Source organism: Rhyacophila brunnea, unplaced genomic scaffold, assembly GCF_057557595.1.
Source record: "Rhyacophila brunnea isolate RB1 unplaced genomic scaffold, BYU_Rbru_1.0 scaffold_10, whole genome shotgun sequence".
Classification (NCBI taxonomy): Eukaryota; Metazoa; Arthropoda; class Insecta; order Trichoptera; family Rhyacophilidae; genus Rhyacophila; species Rhyacophila brunnea.
The window spans coordinates 29,681,370-29,703,466 of NW_028232752.1; the positions used below are offsets into that span (position 1 = coordinate 29,681,370).

At 34.0% G+C, this 22,097-nt stretch overlaps 1 protein-coding gene and 1 long non-coding RNA gene across 2 annotated transcripts in view; one reads left to right on the forward strand and one right to left on the reverse strand.

Annotated features, from left to right (window-relative positions):
• Positions 1-1,577: 1,577 nt before the first annotated feature.
• spn-F (C2H2-type zinc binding domain-containing protein spindle-F) lies at positions 1,578-8,392 on the reverse strand. Its single transcript, XM_085953184.1, has 3 exons — positions 7,407-8,392; positions 3,228-5,009; positions 1,578-1,708 (listed from the first exon to the last, which is right to left on the reverse strand). Exons 1-2 carry the CDS (start codon positions 8,194-8,196, stop codon positions 4,534-4,536), a joined length of 1,266 nt encoding a protein of 421 aa, XP_085809310.1. The 5' UTR covers positions 8,197-8,392; the 3' UTR covers positions 1,578-1,708; positions 3,228-4,533.
• A 4,220-nt stretch (positions 8,393-12,612) lies between these two features.
• LOC147079073 (uncharacterized) overlaps positions 12,613-22,097 on the forward strand; it is a 60,205-nt gene continuing 50,720 nt past the window's right edge. Inside the window, exon 1 of the long non-coding RNA XR_015071391.1 lies at positions 12,613-12,742. This is a non-coding gene — a long non-coding RNA (uncharacterized LOC147079073). The remainder of the gene's footprint in view (positions 12,743-22,097) is intronic.

The window sequence follows — 22,097 nt, forward strand, 5'->3', positions numbered from 1 at the left end:
ATATTCTTTCGAAGGCCTGTGGTAATTAAGCCGTTGAGGATTGAACAAATGGACTAATGATTTATAATTCCATACAATAATAATTGATGTCTTCTTGATCTTATTACACTTTAAAAAAATATATATTGATATTTTTTTTCAAAGAATTTCGTATCTAAGATTTTCTTCATATTTCATATTTGATATTTTTAATGTTTAAGGGGAGGGGATAATTCAGGTAAACAGATTGAAATTAGATATGCGTATATTGCATGGGTTAATGTGGTGTAATCTAATAGGAAAATAAATGAAATGCTTATAATTTTTCAACAAAACCATAAGATATTTTGAATCCTTTGTTTTGCATAAATAGGTGCTCGAAAAATTCTTCCAGGCTCAGTTTTTAATTATATACCACATGTACCCGTTTCATCCTAAGTGCTGTATTTTTTTAATTATTAATAACCATGTCCTTGCTTTTTTGTACAAGGTGGTTGTTAGTAATTTTGAACAATCACAAACACCCAGACTTTCAGAAAATGACATATAATAATATATTGTGTCCTCACTGGGATCGAACCCAGAGTTCCCGGATGGAAGGCCAACGCCTTACGCACTGAACCATGAGAGCCGCCTTAAATCTTGTGATTATAACAATTTGTGGAATTTATTATAATTAATATTATAGTGATGTAGGATGGAATTGTAACAAGTAAATTTAGTAAATTGATAATATCTTGTTTTGTGAAACTGTTGTATGTACTTTAGTTTAAACAATATAGTTATATTTTTGTGTCATTTTGTAAAAAAATCAATTGCCTTTATTTTTAAATTCCACGAAAGATCGTTTAATTTGTTGTAGCCAATAATAATTTAATTACTATGACCAAATGCAGTGATGTCGACGCCAAGTGAGCCTTAACTAAGATATTCTAATAAAAATAACGATAATAAATATGTCACTTGTCTTTCTTAATCTCACTAAGACATTGATTTCAACGCCGTAAGGTTAAACGTTGCTCAGTACCTATGACTATGCATTTGGCCATTAGACTCCAGTATTATAAACTACAAATATACTGGCAATCGAAATCTTGATCTAATTTCAGATACATTTATAAATCTAAATGGAATTTCAATATTTAATAATTATCTCACGAATCTTAAATAATTTACAACCAGTGGCAGCTCATGGTAGGTAATAAAATAGGCAAGACAAGAGTTAATAAAATACAAAAAAAACTTTTAACACAATTATTAACACTATTTTCATGGTTTATATAATTTTGACTTCTACTTTTAAAGATGAAGATGAAGTGAGGCATTGACTAAATTATCAACTTTATACATGGTATTAGATGGGGAAATAATTGCGAATTCTAAGGGCACAATGAGCGACACCACACTTTAGTCAGTGGCGACGCAATCATCTGATTTATGTGACTCAGCCGTGTCCAGCCCGAAACTATCTCAAACACCATAGCTGTCTGCATTTTACAATGAAAATTATGAAAAAAACGCCTATTTCATACAGACTATTCATATATTACTAATTAAGTATATATTTTAAAAATTGTTCATTAATTCTTTTTTTGTTTACAGAGGTAATTGTCGGTCCCGGCCCCTAAAGATGAGCTGCCCTGTTTACATCTATTTATTTACTATAAAAAAATACTATACATCTATATATTATACAATGTATTAAATTTGGCAACTTCAAAATACAGACCTACAAACTTATCTGGAGAATGGCCAAAAATGGAACTACGAACTACCATAGGACGCAGTGGCGAAGGGTGGAGGTAGGCTGTTAAGATCCGCCATAAACAGTGCACATTAAACTTTTTCAGACACAGATATTTGTTTTCGTTGAAATAAGACTACAATTTACAGATAATGTTGGTTAGTTTTTAAAATTCAATTAAACCCTGAGAAACCAAGCCATAATAGATAATAGTCAAAAAATACATGTATATCTATAAAATATCTAAAATTATGCAATTAAATCATACATAACTTTGAATATTTTATAAATAGAATAATATTTTATATATATTATAGTTTGGTTTAGGCAGGGCTTAATGAATTTAAAAAAAATAACCAAGAATATGTGCAATATGTATTTTTAATCCAACAAAAACAAATAACTATGAATGAAAAAGTGTGCACAATTTTGTCGTATTGCCCAAATTAGACTAAAACTATTATGGTTTCGTTTAGGCAGGGTTTAGTTGATTTTTAAAAACTAACTAACACCATCTGTAAATTGTAGTCTTAGTTCAATAAAAACAAATATATATGACTAAAAAAGTTTAGTGTGCACTATTTATAGCGAATCTTAACAGCCTACCTCCACCCTTCGCCACTGATAGGACGCCATATTGAAAAAGTCATCCGAATGTCAGATTTTGCCACTTATGAGTCGTGATTGGGTAGGTTTCGACAGTGGCTCCCCCATCTCATTCTCCAGATAAGTTTGTAGGTCTGTACAGTAGAACCTCGATCATCCGGATTCCATTATAACCATCTGAAAAGGGCACGAATGAATGGTGAAGTTGTCAAAGAATGGCTGAAAAACAATCCGGATTTATCATCCAGGCTACATTCACCTCCGGTTAGACCGCATTCACATGACCACCACTAGATGTTACCACAAATAACAGAAAATCGTATGTTTGATATTCAATGCAGGGACGGTTTGAATATAGGGATAGTATGCAGCCAAATGGGCAGCTGTCACACGTCTGTCAATTCGGCAGAGAACAGGACGTACAGAATGGAGGAGTGAAGCCAATCACATGCTGAGTCTACGCCCAAGTATGGCGACTTGTGATTGACTACATCTTCCCATTCCCTTTGCATCCTTTTTCTGCCAGAATAATGGTCATGAGACACCAGCGCATTTCCCATAGTCCAAACCATCCTTGCTTTGAACATTAAACCTGCGACTTCATGCTATTTGGACGTATTTCTGCCAACAAGATATACAATAATTGTAAGATTGATTTAAAAAATATTATGTAAGATTTTTTTTGATTATTTATTTTAAACATCCGATGGGATACTTTAATAAAATCAAATAATCACACATAATTTCAAATCAATCTTGACTCAAATATTTAATTTTCTCTGAATATTACACGTGTGGGTTGGACCTTGTTTGCAGAAATACGTCCATTTGTAGCGATTTCTAGTGGTCGTCGTGTGCAGAGAGTCATAGACCGGATAATCAAAGTTCTACTGAAAACAGATAACACACGGAGCCGGGTTTAGCAATCTGAAATCACAATGTTGGGGAATTAGCAATTATATCATCGTTTTGGGATATTTCTTTAGACAATTCTGTAAAATTTTAAAATTCATTGCGAGATTATGAGGGGGAATGTATCAGTTACTTAGGGTTTTTTTTTTGTACTGCTCAAAAGTAATATTTTGTGTTAGGTAACCAAAGATACTGGGAGAGAAAAGCAATTGCGTACTCGTGATTTTTTGGGGCGGTCCTTGACTATCGTACATAATTATTGGTTCCTGAAAATGTGTACATATGTTAAATGTACAAAAGTAGAGAGTAAAAAAAAAACAAAAAGTGTATTTTAAAATATTTTGGACAGTGAGGAAATAAATTCATTTCCAGAATCTTTATCTGCACCGGCAGCTTCTCCAGAGAATTTAATATTAAGTAAAAAAGAATACCTTAGTTTAAATTTGTCGAATCAGCATTTACTTGCTTAAAATTCCATGTTAGAATCTTCTTTTAATCGAGTCTTCCAATCTTCATGCAAACTAAGAGCTTTAACTAGAATAATTGAAAAACTCAAAGGGACATCTTTTTCATGTTTATCATCAATTCATGAATTCATGATAGTAATGATTTGTTCATTTTATCGTAGACCGGCTAAACCAAAAGATTCGCAGTTTTCAGAACGCATTATTATTTCTATCTTTGTCTCATATGAAGAATCCTTAATTTCTTTTTGTCGGTATCAACACTGCAGTCTCCATTTCTCACTCATGTTTATACATTTATAAGGGTGAAATATTTCGGGGAGCGACTGCATAGAGGCGTACAGTTTTTGCATTATCGACATGAATCTAAATGTTTTAAATGTATAATAGCGAATTGTATGAAAGTCGAGGACCGTCCGCCTGTATAGGAAATAAACCTAAGTAACACCTTCTATGTTTTTCTGACAATATTCTGTATATTCATTAAATTTTGTTATGTTTAAATTGTATGGATTAAATACCTAATTTCACTTATTCGGCATAACATACAGGCAAACACCAGACATATGTAATTACTTGTGTAATAATATGTAATGTTATTTTTTGAAAATAAATAGACACAGACTACTATATCTTGAGACGTGGTCTTCGCACTAGTGTCGTGATTTGTGTATTGCCAGTGTACTGCGAGGTATCGGAGTTATCTAAACCGCGGCACCTCAAGAGTTATCTAATGGTTCATTTATTTTCAAAAACATTACTATATATTGTGGCATATGATTGTATGTACTTATTCACAACTGGTGCACAAAAAATTAACCGATAATGTCAATTGAAGTTATTACCCACGGAGCGTGTGACCACTTCGTAATTATCAGCTATGGAATCAAAATCTTCATCTCCAATAAAATGACCTTCCACATGCTCTTGGAACTTATCGAATGCGATCATATTCTGAAACCGGTCTCCGCACATCGGGCATATTTTTTCAGTCGTTCCAAGCTTTTGTTCTTCTTTCGGTACTTTATTAAATAGGGGTCTAGCATTAAATACATCACCATTTTTATTATTGATTATATGGTTGGTGGTGTCGCTAGCAGTGTTTTGTTTATTTCCTAAGTGGCTGACTGGAGATGTTTCACCTGTGTCGTCGTGATAAGATGTCGAATTTGCTGGTGTTGCCCATTTAGTCAGACTATCAGGCAATTCTATCTCACTCGTGTCCAACCCTTCATTATTCCTTCTTTCATTGGTGGTGTTTTCTTCAACCTGATTGTGTTTACTACAGTTGAGACATGTGGTTTCTGGAAATAGAGAGATCATCGATTAAATAATAGAAATTAATTATTGAATTATATTTAATTGATGTGCTAAGGATTGAAGTAATGCAAGTGCACCGGTGACCAATTTGAGTAATGCTAGATACGCATTAATCTGGCCTTTACCAGGACTAGAGCAATTGCGTCCACCGATGTTCATCATTTAATATTATCAAATTGTGCTATTATACAAATATGCGACAAATCTATGTTGAATAGCATGATTTCATAATATTAAATGAAGAATGTTGTGCTTAGTGTAAATCAATTTTTAGGTTAAATATGGAATTGTAAATCTTACATAACTGTTTTCAACATTCTGTAAATGATGGCTCGTTTTCAAATGATTCATTATTACTATTCCACGAAAAAATATTGATATTTCTTTACGTTTATTAACGTTTTTAGTGTTTGAAGAACAAGTGAAGCCAAAACAAATTACATTACCGATCAAACAGCTTTTAATTTAATAAATATAAATTGCTTGGTACAATTTCTTCTCATCTTAATCAGAGCAAACATTTTTGAAACAATGTTTAAACAAGTTATCTCAGTGTCCTTCATAGGCCAAAACAGCTGTCAACATAAATAACTCAATTATCGAAAAACTTTGTTTTAAAACCATTGTAAATATATACCCTAATCTAATGTGTTTATGAAATTATAAAACTGTGCGATTGCTGGCGTATTAAGAGCTATTAGTTCTCGAAATAATGTTTGTCGGTCTATTATAGTTAAAAGCTTATTTTGATCAATATTATTAATATTGAATAGATAATAATGTGTTTTATTTGTCTGAAAAATGTATCATGCTATTCACATGATTTCTTTTTGGATGATAGAAATCTTTTAGGTGGAAGTGTCATATGAAAAAAATATAGAAATCCCAAAATATTACGTGCCTTGACCACCAAAAAGTCGATGGCCAGTACTGACAATATGCGACTATTTACAAAGTCTGTAAGTACACACACTATGGTTAAAATCGAACAAAAAATTTGGAACTACATACATAATTTGAAAACATCTCAGAGAAATATATTAATTTGACCAATAAAAAAAATCTTTTTGAAAAAAAATACATCTAGCGGGTTTTTCCTTTTTTAAATTAGAATTATTAATAACCATGTCCTTGCTTTTTCGTACAAAGTGGTTGTTAGTAATTTTGAACAATCACAAACACCCAGGCTTTGAGAAAAACACATTAATATTGTGTCCTCACCGGGAATCAAACCCAGAAATCTCGGGTGGAAGGCCAGCGCCTTATGCACTGCACCACGAGAGCCACCTATCTATAGCGGGATTTGAATCTGCGCCTCCTGGAATTCGCGCCCATGTGTCTAACCACTAAGCTATTTGTGTCCTATCTAATTATGATGAAGTTAACTAGTGTTTTTACAATAATTCTCACTGAAGAGCTTTCTAAATTTCGTTAATTGTTTGGCAGTCGGCTTACCTCAATTACTAATCGATGTCGGGATCTCTCAAAATTTTTGTTATAACGTACTTACACTATTTCTAATAACTTAATGGGTTTAATATATTTATTAAATTATGTAAGTGATAAATCTATAAATTCACATCAAAGGCATACAAAAAATGTTTAAAGATTTAATAACTCACAGAAATAGATAGATTATAAAGATTCAAATAATGGTTGACTGACTATTAAAAAAATATGGAAAAAAACTAATGTTATAATCAATCACTTGCGCTTGAAATACAAAAATGTTGTTTACCAACAATATTAAATTGTGATCAGGAAGTATTTAGAGTCACTTACGTGATAGATCAGTATGATTATTCTAATATACAATGATATGTAGTTGACCATAAGCCCCACTATTATAGTCATGCCGTGACACGAATCTAAAAACTTAGATGGTAGTGCTAGTTAGTAGTTATTGCTCATCGTACTTCGAATGCAATAATATGGTAAACTGTTTGTAGAAAATGATTGTTGCATATTGATATAAATGGTAATAATTTGAACGAAATATGCAATCGAAAATCTTCATCTATTGTGAACAAGTTACCGCATTGCATTTGAAAATAATCAATAACTATCACGACTATCGTAATTCGCAATTCAGTGCCACAGACAGAATATAGTTGGCCATGGTTGAGCATTAAGTATAGGTTGATTTTGCAACCATGCTCTATTTGCTAAGTATCATAATAATGTTTAATGGTATTAGGTAAAGATATAACATCATAAATCATCAGGTGTTAGAATTTAGAACTAAGCTTATCACAGTATAATAAATATTGAATGATACCTATGTCAAATGTTATCATGTGGCGCCCTCACTCAGTGGACAACTTATACTGGTGGATCTATAATAAAGGTTAACGAATTGTGAAAGTAAAATAAAAATATACCTGCTTGATAAGTTTCAAGGTTGGATAAACAAATTTTCATATCTTCTTGCTGCTGCAGAGCTATTTTTTTGAGGTCAATCAACTTTTCTGTTTGATTTTTTATATTCAACAAAGATCCATTACTAAAATCGTCTATAAATGGAAAACCAATTGATCCAAGGTTAAAGTATTTGTCATCGTCCATTTGAAGTTGTACCATTTGTTGATACTGCTGGACAAGTTCACTTTTCTCCGCTAAAAAGCTTGTGATGACTTTAAGCGAGATTTCTTCCAAGCTTGCTTCTAATTTTTCATTCCCTTCTTCAACTTTGGCTTTGAGTTTAGGGTTAGGAGAATTTTGAGTGAACGTTTGTGACCTTATCAAATGGGGAACGGTAAAGCTGCTTTCCTTAAGTGGTGTCGAAGTATTATTTGTAGGATTAATCTTATCATCTATTAAATCTAAGGCTAAGTCTTCTTGAGAGGTAGAGTTTGTTAGTTTAGCAAGTCGCAGCCACATTTTTTTGTTCTCTCTAGAAACCATGAATACGTGATGAGCCAATTGAGCTTTTTCCTTGGTCAGTTGGGCGACATTCGCATGCAGCATTTTCACCTCTGCGTTTGAGTAATCTGTCTTCATTTTAGATTTATCACATTTGATACTCAGTTGTATATTTTCATCTTCCACTGCCCGCAGTCTGTTTTGCAATAAATAGCACCGTTCGCGCATTGTTCGCATGGCAATATGTAGAGCATTCTGGGTCAGAGGTAGCTCGGATACTTTATCAAGAAGAATTGTGTCCGTATCCATTCTGATTGTTAGTCATAGATATTGGAAAGCGACTGAAGTAGCGCGTTTATTCACGCAATATATTCACCGCTAAAAGTCTGACATCGATACGAAATAACGATTATGATTTTGCAGCACAAAAGCGAAACATGCACTACTTTTCTTTACATTATAAAGTTCTCCATAGTTTAACTGTCAGTTTGTCAACTGCGTGAGTATCATAGGCAATCATAGGTGAGTATATTTTATTTTTATTGTCCATAGATAATAAATTTACATGACGTCCCTTTATAGTGTTGCCATCCTTCCAGTCATAGACTAATAATTATTTTTTCCTTCCGATCAGTCGAATTATAGTACAGGGCCTCCAAAATTATAGTATCCGGGAAAAAAATATAGTACGCGTTGTCATGTGTTCAAAATGTATAGGTTTTTTGTTTCTCAAAAAAAAATAAGCTTACCGAAGAATTTAAGAAATTTCATTGTAAACCAAAGTCAAGGGATTTTTTTACGTTTTTCGAGCATTTTTTTTCCAAGTTCTCCAAATCTTCTTATATTGAGAAATTATAGTCATCATCATCATCAGCCTGAATCTATCCAGTGCTGGATGAAGGCCTCTTCAAGCTGCTTCCACTTATCTAGGTCTTGTGCGTTGTGCTGCCACGTACTTCCGCAGAACTTTATCATATCATCGATCCAGCGGCCTCTAGGTCTACCTTGCGGACGTTTTGTACCTTTTGGATACCATTGGATGACTAAATTTGTCCAACAATTGTGTCCAGCCCATCTCCATTTGAAGCTTTTAATGAACTCTATTACATCGCAAACCCTTGTCTGCTTTCTTATCCACTCATTCCTCTTTTTGTCCATTCGCGTTATGCCCAGCATGCACCTCTCCATACCGCGTTGTGCTACTCTAAGTTTCTGGATCTCTCTTTTACTTAGGGTCCATGTTCACACGCATATGTGATTACGGGAAGCACACACCGGTGGAACACTTTGCACTTTAGGCACAGTGGAAGGTCACTTTTGAAGACATTATTCAGGCGGTCAAAAGCACTCCAGCCTAGCTTTACTCTGCGAACAATTTCATAAATATACAACCATCTATAGACACTAAACTTGTTGTCCCAGATGGATGTAGTTTTTCACCTGTTCGAGCTGAGTGCCATTGATGAGGATCTATTTTTGGCACGCAAAGCAGTTGAACATGTCCTTCTTTGTTACATTTATTTTCAAACCTACTTTTTTGCTTTTCAGCGAGTTCCTGCATTCTGCTATGGAGGTCTTCCGAGACTTGCGAGAAAATTACTGTAATCGGCAAAGCTCAGAAATAATACTTTGCACCAATTTATCGAACGGAAATATCGAAATTTTAGTACATTTTACATGTTTTTTTCCGATATTCAAAATTATAGTATTTTGGGCGTACTATACCTGTTTTATATCGTACATAGTACGCTGACCAAAATTATAGTACAAATACTATACTTATAGTACGGTTGGCAACACTGCTTCCGATTCAAACAATTCGATAGTATTATGTGGTACCTAGGTAGATAATAGGTATTAATTTCAATGTTCATGTAGCGTAAAATAATATCAATTGTTCTTTATTTATGTATTCTCATTGATATTTTCAATGTTTTTCAATTGTTTCCAACATATTGTGAAGAAATGCAAAATTTCAATATTTTTATGGCGTACTACCTAGATAGGTACCTATTCATATTATACCTCAACTAGATAGAAGTACCTACATTATAATAATACCTACCTTAAAAAATGTCCTTTGAACATAGTTTTACTATCAATAAGTATTAAAAAATATTTTAGTGAATTTTTAGGAAAGGTATACCTATTATTCTGAAAATCAGGTTTTTTTAGGTCCGAAATGATGCGAAAACATGGCCGTGAGATAGTAGCACATACACATTTGGGTCTGTTAAAGGGTCTGTCTAGACTCCGATTTCTATAAGCTGGCGTACATGTCATCGCGTCGCTAGTGTCACATTGACGATGGTGTTGGCGGGGGCGGACGTAATGCAGTGTTAGGATGCTGAAGCGGGGGTAATTTAGGAATTTAGTTAAACTAGTTCATGAAAGAACCGTGATAACGTGTACGCCAGCTTATAGAAATCGTTATTTCGTTATCCCTTATAGAAACTCATAAGAATAATCTCTTTGGAATTAACATTATCTATAGGTACTTTAATGTAATGAAAGGAGTTTTACCTACCAATAAAACTCTTATTATTCATGTTGACTTTGAAGTCCTTGAGATAGGGTTTGCTCTTTCTTACAAACGTACAAAAAGGCTGTTGGTCCCTCAGGCAGGCACATGTTTAATCCCTTCTGGGGTGACTTAACTTCGCATCCTACCTCCACGAGGAAGGTTGCATTGCCGACGGCTACAAAGCTCCAGTCATTAATATTGTCGAGGTCCCATTCTCGCCAATAGACGACAATCCCACCACAGGCCTAACAGGACATCATGTGGTGGCTCCAGGTGATAGGCTCCTCAGAGTTGACACACATCAATCACTTCCTGACGACAGACGCAGCTGACACAGGCTAGGGAGCCCAACTGAATGAACACCACATATCAGGTACGTGGGAACAAGACCAGTTAGCATGGCATGGCATTCCAACAGGAAGGAAATGTTTGCAATTCAATCTCAGGTACAATCAATCATAGGATCAGATCTGCTTCTGCAGACAGACAACAAAACAGTGGTGGCATACATCAACAACGAGGGCGGCACAAAATCTGTCACCGTCCTAAACATATGCCGACAGGTACTAGTATTTACCAGTCGAGCCAACATCACGTTTACTGCACAATACTTCCGCAGAAATTACAACTGCGTGGCAGATCATCTCTCCCGCAGACAACTCATTTCCGAATGGCACCTCATCAACACCGCAACCACCCCCCTGTTTCAAAGATGGGGTGTTCCCAAAGTGGATTTATTCGCAAGCGAAACAGCACATGTCATTGCAACGTATGTGTCAGGAGACGTTACAGACAGTGGCAACCTATTCGAAACGTCTCGCAGGACAGCTACCTACTCGGCTGCTTCTCGCATCGGGACGAAGGGTTCATGACCTCACACTACTCAGTAATATTAGACAATGGATTAGTGGAAAAAAGTGACCACATAATTGTATGGCCAATGTTTGGCTCAAATACAGATACCGCCAAGCATCGTCAATCGGAATGGAAGCTAAACGCTTCCACGTGTCAAAACATCGACCCAGTATTCTGGTTACGGAAACTCGTCTTCATGTCGAACCTAAGGAGAGGGGAAGGTGGGGATATTTCGGAATTATTTATATCTTCAAGAAGATCACCAAAACCAGCCACCAGGACAGTTATAGGGAATTGGATAAGATCAGTACTGTTGGAAGCAGAGGTACAAAAACCACCAGGCAGTGTCCGCTCAGTGGTGGCATCCTTAAACTGTAACTATACCCAATAGATGAATTATCTTAAAGAGAGGTAACTGGCGTAGTGAGTCGACATTTCACGACAACTACCAGAGAACGATGGATACACCACCATCAGAAGGGGAAAAGAACCCATTAACTTCTCTATTCAACCATATACATGGAAAGTCACGATGGTCTATACCTCGTCAATGAATCATTGTCACATACAGGAATTTGGCATACCCAACACCAGGTGATAACAAACAGATATCTCAAGGACTTCAAAGTCAAATTCGAATAATGAAAGGAGTTTTACCTACCAATAAAACTCTTATTATTCATGTTGACTTTGAAGTCCAGATAACTTCTACCTGGTTCCTTGAGTCATATCATAATGAAGACAATGACCAGTAAATAAAAACGGAGGAATGACCAACGACAAGAAAAAGGAAAATAAATTAGTAGAATATAACCTCACGCGAAGAAGAAAGAGCAAACCCTATCTCAAGGACTTCAAAGTCAAAATGAATAATAAGAGTTTTATTGATAGGTAAAACTCCTTTCATTATTCTGAAAATCAGGTTTTTTCAGGACCGAAATGACGCGAAAACACGGACGTGAGATAGTAGCACATACACATTTGGGTCTGTCAAAAGGTCTGTCTAGACTCCGATTTCTATAAGCTGGCGTACACGTCACTAGTCGCTAGTGTCACATTGACGATGGAGTTGGCGGGGGCTGGTTAGGATGCTGAAGCGGGGCTAGTTTAGGAATTTAGTTCCACTAGTTCATGAAAGAACCGTGATGACGTGTACGCCAGCTTATAGAAATCGTTATTTCGTTATCGCTTATAGAAACTCATAAGAATAATCTCTTTGGAATTATTAATATAGGTACTCTAAAAATGCATTGCATCATAGATAACATACCATTGCATTATTAACAACTAGCATACTAGCAACATTACGTGTTGACGTCTGCGTCGTTTACCAACACTACGGCTCTAAACCTGTTTTCGTTTCGATTCTGGATACTGTGCAACTAAACTACTGTGTTTATCAAAGTTATTTGCTAAATTAATATCGTAGTGTTATTGTGTCGTTTTAAAGAATTCCACGAGAACAAAAGGATACAGGCAAGTTGTAGTATTTATGTAATTCGCCTAATTTTCATCCTCAGTTTGAATGAATTTACATCAAAATGAACACTTTGTATTTTCTACGTCACAACACAAATTAATTAGGACAACGTCGAATGTGTCATCATAATAAGTTCATAATTTCTATATTTTGATATTAGTTATTTTTCTTTACAAAGTACTGTAAACATATGTTGGTATCCAATGGTAATAATGTTATCTGCAATTTTTAAAAGCCTCTTAACACACACCTATTAGAAACAGACCAGAAAAAATCTTGGACTGAGTGGGATTCGAACAATCTAGTATCAATGTATTGCATGCTGAGCGATGGAAGTTTTTCCAAGTTATGAAGTTATTATTACCAAGGAATACTGTTTTAAATCTTGTGTTTTAAGTCTTGAATAAAATTAGTAACATTATTATTATCAATTCATTTCACCATTGTTATTTTAGTTACCTATATAAACAAATCACAGAAACGATTGTATAATAAAGAGTCATATATTAAAGTTTTTGGCTTTTCTATTTTTATTTAATATATAAGTGGCTCTCAAACATCATTATGTACCTACAATGTTTTGTCCTTCAATTGACATTTTTGCTGTCCAGATAGACATAGTTGTTGACCTGTTCGATTTGAGTGCCATCGATGAGGATCGCTTTTGTTTCAGGAAAGCAGTTTTATCATTATTTTTTGTTATGCTACAAGTATAAAAAGAAAACAATTGTTGGGTACCCAGATTACAGCACTTGGGTAATTACAAAAATAAGTAATCATCAAAACGCAGCAGGAAATTATATGACATTACAAAATGATAACAATGTATTATCACAGAGGATGTGTTTGCTTCCAATGATAAATATGTTCAGAACAAAATTGTTTTAAGTTATAATATTTATTTAAAGGCTATCTATCACTTTATCATTTTATTAACTGCAGCTTAATACAACAACAATAAGAACATAATAATGCTACTTATTTCTAATATATAAGTATTTCAATACAATGTGGCCAGCAAGTATAGCAAAAAAATCACACAAAGGAATACAACACCGATTATCGTCCAGAAGCAACCGCAGTGAAAGTCACTATTGTCATTATCTTGGGATCGGTAAACCTGGATAGTGGAATGATATAAAGCGTATACAATTATTACCTGTTGGTAGACCAGGTTTATAAACAAAGAATTTGTAGAATCTGTAGTTCATTAATAATGATTGTCCTTTCAGTAAACCATTGTCTCGGTTCAAGGTCTATACTGAATGTGAATCATTAACTATGTTAACCAACCACATTATCTTTCTACATTAAGTTATGTATAAAAACGTTTTCATAGTCTTTAAAAGAAAGTACTTCTTTGTTCTTGTCCACTCTTTAAGTGGAGCACAAAGAATTCCTATCGTACGCCTGCAAATGTTATTCAATAGCCTTTCAGGATTCCGGAATCCAGTTGCCTGCTATAAGACAAGGCAGGTCAGATTGCAGTGGCGAAGACTCCATACTAGGCGATTGTAGCCTACCTTCTTACAAAAAATAATTTTTAATTTCATATTAACATATTCATATAGGTACCTACTTAATCACATATATTACCTATACAAAAAATAATTAATTTAATTTTCCAATGACATCTATCATAGTGATACACCCCTGTTACAGGCGGGCTTCTCCCGGTGTAAAATAATCATTTAGTAGCTTAAGTCGAAACGTAACCCTGACCTCTAGAAACGGCTTCATAAAACATCTAATCTGATTCCTTGCTCAACCACGTAAGTATTTCTTTTTAATTTAAAAAGTAAAAATGATGATGGATGAAAGAGATAATTTTAAGACTAAATATAAGGATTTAAATATAATAAATTTTGCCGCGCATTGTGCGTGAAATCCTCGCGCGCCGGCGCCAGGGTCAGGCTCGTGATTCGCCGAATCAAAGATCACGCGATAAAATTTGGCCAATCACGAGAGTCCTTTTTTTTGCTGGATGGCGTCGGTACGAGGAATTTAAAAAGAAAGAAAAAAAGGATGTTAGTAAGCGTCCCCTTTCCGATAGGTACGGACCTGACGACTACCACTGTAAAAATCCCAAATATAATTTGTAAAACTAAAAATTAAGAAAATATAAGAAGACCACGTTACGAGCACGAAAGACCGTGTTTTATTTATACTCCAACCGTTTATATACTCTTTTTTTTTGTGAATCCGGGGTTCGATGGACGCCTGAGCTAGCCGCTGGAACCCCGGGGATCTCAATAGGTATAATTTTGTAAGAATGTATAATAAAATAAGCACCATCTGTCGAAAGTTTAAAAAAATACACCACATCGCGTCTTCTCTCTTCAATATTGTATTGTATGGATTATTTGCTGGTGAATCCGGGCATTTTTTAGTGTGGAGTTTATGTCACGTGATCTCAGCGTGTCTATTCCAGTCCATACAAAACGATAGGCTGCTAGAGCTAATGCATTTGACCTATACCTAAAAATTGTGCTTTCTCCACAGCCTACCTCTTTCCAAAAGTCACCCTTCGCCACTGTCAGATTGACACTATTCGAGGCATCCATAGCATGTAGACGACTGATACATGATGTTGCACCTTTCTTATTTCATTATTTTTGAAGCCACACCACCAATAATACGGTAGATGTTATAAGCATGTGTTCTAGATACTCAACATATTATCGCTGATTCACTCCCGTAAATCCGCAGCGTTGAATAGACATTATTTGGTTTTAATCGACTGCAGCTGTGAGTCCCAGACATTCCGTATTGAGTTGTGTTTCCAGTCATTCCTATCGGTATAAAACTGGCCTGAATTTTACCGAGGAAATGCATTGTCGCATCCGCTATGCTCGTCAAGAGGATTTGTGTTGTGATATTTTCTGGAACACTGAGTAGCACGATGCCTCCTAATTTTCACAGCTCCACTTCACCATTCGCCCAGATTGTGAATGTGAATGTGAATGTGTATAAGCCTACCGACTTACATTACTACTTTGCCCAGGAATGAACATAAATATTATATTATTTTATGAATAACGGCTGCACTTTTATGATTTTGCTGCTTCTCGTGAATGATGCAGTGGCCGTTGAAATCAACGACCTCACTTGTGGTTTTTGCGGTCGGGAGAATACTCACTATCACATTAATATTTTTAATTTAATGTAGAGAATAATATATGATAGTGCATAATATATGATAAAAAAAATTCGTGGTTAGGAAGATTTTAGAATATTTAATAAGTATATTATTATTTCTGAAATTTGTAGATACATTTTTATGATAAAATGTGTACATTGCTATCCAGGATTTCCCTTCTTCTTTATATTAATATAAAATCACTGAACTTTGTAATACAACGACAATAATATTCTGGAGGATAATATCAAGGGTTTTACTATTATTTTTTAATGTTACAATTGCCTTCTGTCCATCATAAAGCTCTCTCCCTAGTCTTCGTAATGATTCTAGTTGCTATTTTGGTGATTTTGGAGTGTGAGGTTTTTGCTTCATGTTGGTTTTTCAAGATTAAGACTCATCCAACTCGCTGATAGCTACACTTTTTGAAGTATTATGCTTTGTTTGACAAGTAAATTAAAAATTAACAACAGCTTCGGGGCAGGAACAATCCCTTTCAATCGGGTACGAGTTACAAAATATCTTTATCTATACCATTATAAAACTATTATTATAGTCTCAAAATAATAAATAATTATTGATTTTTAAAAGTATTAGTTTGATTCATAATTAACAGATGGCAGTACAAAATTGAAATATTTTTTGAATCAAGAAACTATATGGGACTCTGGTCTTTTGCGAGATCAGAAAATGATTTTTTAACTTGAGTTCTTGAGTATTTTATTTCGATTAAAAATACCAATAAGATAAATACCAATAATTATTATAAATTACTATGGGTGGTAGGCTGGTTCGGGTTTTACTTGGTGGAGGAGGCGTGGGGTGAAATACATGATTAAATTAAATGTCAATAAAAAATATTTAAAATGCGATGTCTTATTTTATACGAGCAGAACGTACCGCCAAATAAAATGGCACCCGTGAAAACCACGGAAATGCGATATTTTTGTTCTTAACCCATCGCCACTTCATGATCATCAGCCGGGGTCGATACAATGCTGTATGAAGACCTTCTATAGCTCCCTCCACTCTTCTCGGTCCCTAGTTTTTCGTTGCTTCGTACTTTATGAGTTGGTCTATCCAGCGGGATTTAGGACGTCAAGTGCCCCTCGGGTAGCACTGTATCACGGTATTTGTTCAGCAGTCGTCCGCTCGCCGAGAGATATGTCCAGCCTATTGCCATTTCATCTGCTTATCGACCTTTATCACTCAGCTCACACTCTTGTGTGCTTACTTATCCATTGGTTTCTTTTGTGATATTTTTGCATTATTAAATCAACATGTGAATGTTAGAGATATCGACTTGTACTATTTGAGTAGTCTAGTACCCTCCCCCAACTACCGCATTGCCTTCAACCTTCGACTTGGGTCTTCTAGCCCCCTCCAAGTGAGAATCGCTGATATAGATGAACTATCAGAATAAATCGCAAACAACAGTTTCGTCATAAAATTCATTAATATATTAAAACGAAATCTATAATTACCTAATATGACTGCGGAGGTTTATAACCGCAACTTTTTAATGCAACAAAATATGTATAGAATAATTTACAATAATACAGAATTATTTAAAATTAAAGCTTATGTTATTATTAAATTTACTGTGTACAAACTCTTGAGTGTAGCCAACTTAAAAAAAGAAAAACTGCATGGGTACCATCTCATGACGTGTAGGATGAACGGGTTAAATTCAAAGATGCATTGGTATCAATGACCTAAAGTCCTTCGTGGAGGAGTAGGTCATTTTCGTATTAGTGGCAATTTAATACGAAGCCGTATATAAATGTGTTTATCCATTTCAATTTGATTTAAAAATCATTTCATTCAAGACTATAAAACAGAAGAATTAACAATGTAACATAATTCATTGAAAAACAATTATTTGAAATTAGCTCAGAAACATACTAGATAATGAATTGAATCGATCTCAATTCCAATCCGAGTGAGAAGTTTTATCGGCTCAAATACTTACCATCCAAGCCGATTGCCGAAATTTAAGCTGAGTTTAATTAATCACCAAGTGCTCTACGAAACGTATAAAAATACAGGATCACATTTACGTTTGAATTTACGCTTATGCCAAAACGTATAAAACACGACTGATCAATACGTATTTTAAAAAAAAATAGTGCTCAATGTTTCTGATTTTTTGCAGGCTCCGAGAGCATCCTAATTTAGTGGACCTGTGGGTTTATTCTATACTTATCAACCGCTAAAGTGATAACTATTATCAAAAATAGGGTAGGTGTGTATCAAAGTATTAGTACTTATTGTAACAATTACAATAAGATGCTTGTAATTGTTGCAATAAGTGCTATATTTTAACAGCACCTCTCTTGCTCTTACATTTTGAATCATATTGATGTCGATAAAAAAGAAAAAATAATATGTTATATTATCAACATGTGAGTAAATAAGTAATTGAGTTAAAAAAATCTTTTAAATCATGCGCACTGCTAAACATATACACACCCCGTCCTCAATACCCCAATTATTTTGGAGAATAATATAATATTTGTGCATCTTCTCCAGGGGCCTTGAGCACATGCTCCAATCGGGCCTCGCACTTGCTCGGACTGAGCCTGATTATCGTATTTTTCCAAAGGCACTCGTACATCAAAGCATTATATTCAACTGACGTTTTTCTTATCTGTTATTCTGCAAAGGGAATTAATTTATAAACATTAGTGAAAATTAGATTACAAGGGGAATCCAAAATTTTTGCCACAAGACATTTTAAATATTTACAAAAGAATTTGGAATTTCACGATGGCAATACTGACTGAGTCAGCTGCTGGTGTAGTACAATAATAATAACTACATTATTGTCTATGTCTGTATGTCAGGGGTTCCAATTGGTTTTTGATAAGGCGCGATCGGGTGCATATTTGTTTGCAGTGTTGCCAACTGTTGCAATAATATGTCTAATAGAATAAGAAAATAAGCTGGATGGCAGAAAAAAATTCTTAATTTTCTCAAAATTTAAAGTGTCTAGAAACTAGTATTTCTAATAAATATGTCATAATTATTAACATATTTTATCAAGAACAGAGATCGAAGACAAATAATAAAATAACGCCTAAAATGAATGTAGGTAAGAAGTTCAGTCATCATTAATTTTATGTAGCATGTATTTAATTTATAAGATAATATAAAGTAAAAACGACCAGCATGAAGATTTTCAAGAAAATCTGGGAAACGAGCTCGATAAACGCTACATTTAAAGTTATACGCCAGATTGCGAATTTTGCAAGATAGACATTTCAAAAATGCTAGACCTGACAAGAAAAACGCTATAGAAGTAATTTTCATACTTTTTTACATTTATTTTACGGATAAATGTTATTATTTATTTATCAAGCCCGGACGACAGCCCAAGAGCCGCAGGTGACTATTTCAATATATTGAACAAAGCAGACTAAGATGATTCTAAATTTATCTAAATATACAAGATTCAGCAAATACGTTTCCCCGATAATTTAATCATTTATTGCAAAATTTTCCTTTTTTCTCTTTTTTCATTTCTCACGAACCTCTCACGATAAGGGAAATTTCTCACGATTTGATATATGGACACGCGAGATATCTTAAAAGCCAGGTAGATAGATGACTACAATTTGCAGAAGCAGACTCAGTTCATTGTGTTTTGCCAGTTTTAAGTTACCTGCCATTTACAATGCTGCACCCGCACTATAATGTACGTTAACAAACAAATTAATTAGGGACGTGAATACATATAAGTTGTCGGGTGTAGAGCTTGTGATTTCTCGACCCTTTTCGTTTCTCGCGAATCGAGAATTCTTGAGTTATCTTATCTCGGGAATTCGAGATTGGTTAATTGATTTCTCGTCGATTCCGTTTGAGATGAAATTCGAGATCTTTCGAATTAAAAAAAATATCCGTTTCGGTTCAATGTCGAAAACTTTTTCATTGCTCTTCTTGCCCAAAGTTAGTCGAGATCCTCAATAAAAAAATATCGGGGAATAAGAAAGTCAACTATTATTCCCTTCAGCTTTCTTTCTCTGTTTCAAATTTTATTTGTTATATTTTCCCCGTAACAATTTCTCAATTCTCGAGATTCTCATTGATGAGATCCGGAGATTCGAGATTCACCTTTCGTGATTATTCAAAGTCAACCCTTAGTCGGGTATGTGAAGGTGTTACTTAAAGATTTTTGACTATCTTCGGGACCTAACATGGTCAACATCTATAGAATTTGCAAGAAATTTGTATGTCATTATGATGCCCTGTTTTTCTCATTATATGTATTAATATTTCATGATCATATGATATAGATATATCTACTTCAATGTATACAATATTTATTATGTTATTATCCTACAGCTTTTTCCGTTCTGGTGAGCGATTCTGTGCCTTATTTGTCATGCCCGATAGGTCCAAAAAAAATCCATAAAAGGGTATTATTAAGTATTCTAATCGTCGTCCTTGTTTTATATTAAAAAAGTAACACCACAAAAAATCTCTATATTTTAATTAAATACATAAATAAATGTAGTACCTATAAGATCTTTCGACTAAATTTCCTACTTTATTTTTTAGTTGTATGATTATTAAGTAGTATCTTATTTATTCATAAAATCTTTCAGTGTCGTTTTTGTCGACAGTTGGTAACACTGGTGACGAATCTCTGCCGAGTTTTTCTTTTCATTTCCATATAAATTCATTCGCTGATTGTTGCCCGGGTGGAGTGACTCGCGCGCTCCATAGAATTTGCTCGAACTAACAGCGATTTCTTTTCGCTTTGTGATTTTTTTTATAAACTATTGCAGATTTTGAATACGCATATAATATTAATTATTACGTTGTGTCATTTGATGCTGTATGAATACGAAAATTTTTCAAACTAAACACCTACTCGTGACTCAAATATTTCATTGTTTGTTTTCGTATTTGCCAGTACAAAATTATATTGTGTGAAGTGAAAATATTAACATTGTCAGTTATTAACAAACAGCGTTTAAAATATAAGTGTTATTGTGGAAATAATAATGTCTATTGGATTCGTACGTGGGTATATTTTGATTTAGGTGCGTTTTCCATTATTGTTAATTTAGTGACATTTCCTTAAGTTTTGGTTTAGCATTTGACAATAAAAACATAATATTATTGAGTCTGAAGCCAGCAGTATATTTAAAATAAGGTCGGTACATTTTAACTAACATTGTATTATGAATACTATCGACCGAAGGTACTTGGTGGAATTTGAATTCTAATGGATTTAACATTATATTGTTATAATTGGTACATATCTGTGTTTACCGTATACCAAGTGTCTCGAAAGTCGGTAGGTACACATGTGCTAATACCCCGTTTACACGTGCATGGATATTTATTTACTGTTGACAGTAATTAATACTTATTAACGTAGCCATAACAAGAAAATGTATGGGTAAACATTAGAGGTGGGCAAACTGGTCGATTTTACCAGTATAAAAAATACTTCTAATACTAGATTCTAGCATCGAAACTTGTTCCAAAATATTTAATTACATCAATGACGACGATACCATATTTTACAATGATTTTAGATGCATTTAAAATGCATCGTAATCTAATTATTGGCATCGGTAATTTTTTTACTCACATTTTATGAAACAAAATCTATACTTAATAATAGGTAGATGGAATATTTTAAGTATAAAGAAAATATTACATATGAATGATATTATATTGGCACATAGTCTTACCAGTGAATGTTTGTGAAAAATAATCTAAATCTACATTATTGATCTTCATCTTCCACGGCGGATGTTGTTATTATCGATATGATAAGACTTATCAATAAATAAATGATAGTTTATCTATACGAATGCTGAAAATGATGAAAAGTGTAATTAATAATTTATTATCTTCTAGAAATCTGAAGTGTCAATATATATTATTTACTTAAAATATTTCTCAATTTCTTAATAATTGTTGATTTTATCAATTGTAATCTTAATTAAAAAAAAACAATTTGCGCAGTGCATAAGTACCTACATACTAAGTAGAATAACTTGAGATCGCATCGATTGCATGTCAACAGTCAATATTATTAAAAAGTCTTATACCTAGTTGTTCTTTTTTTTTACTTCTATTATAAATACAATCATACAGACCAACACACATCTGTTCATAAACAAATAAACATTGTATAAAAACCTTTTTGTACATACAATGAGTATGATTTTTTGTATTTCATTGCGAATGAA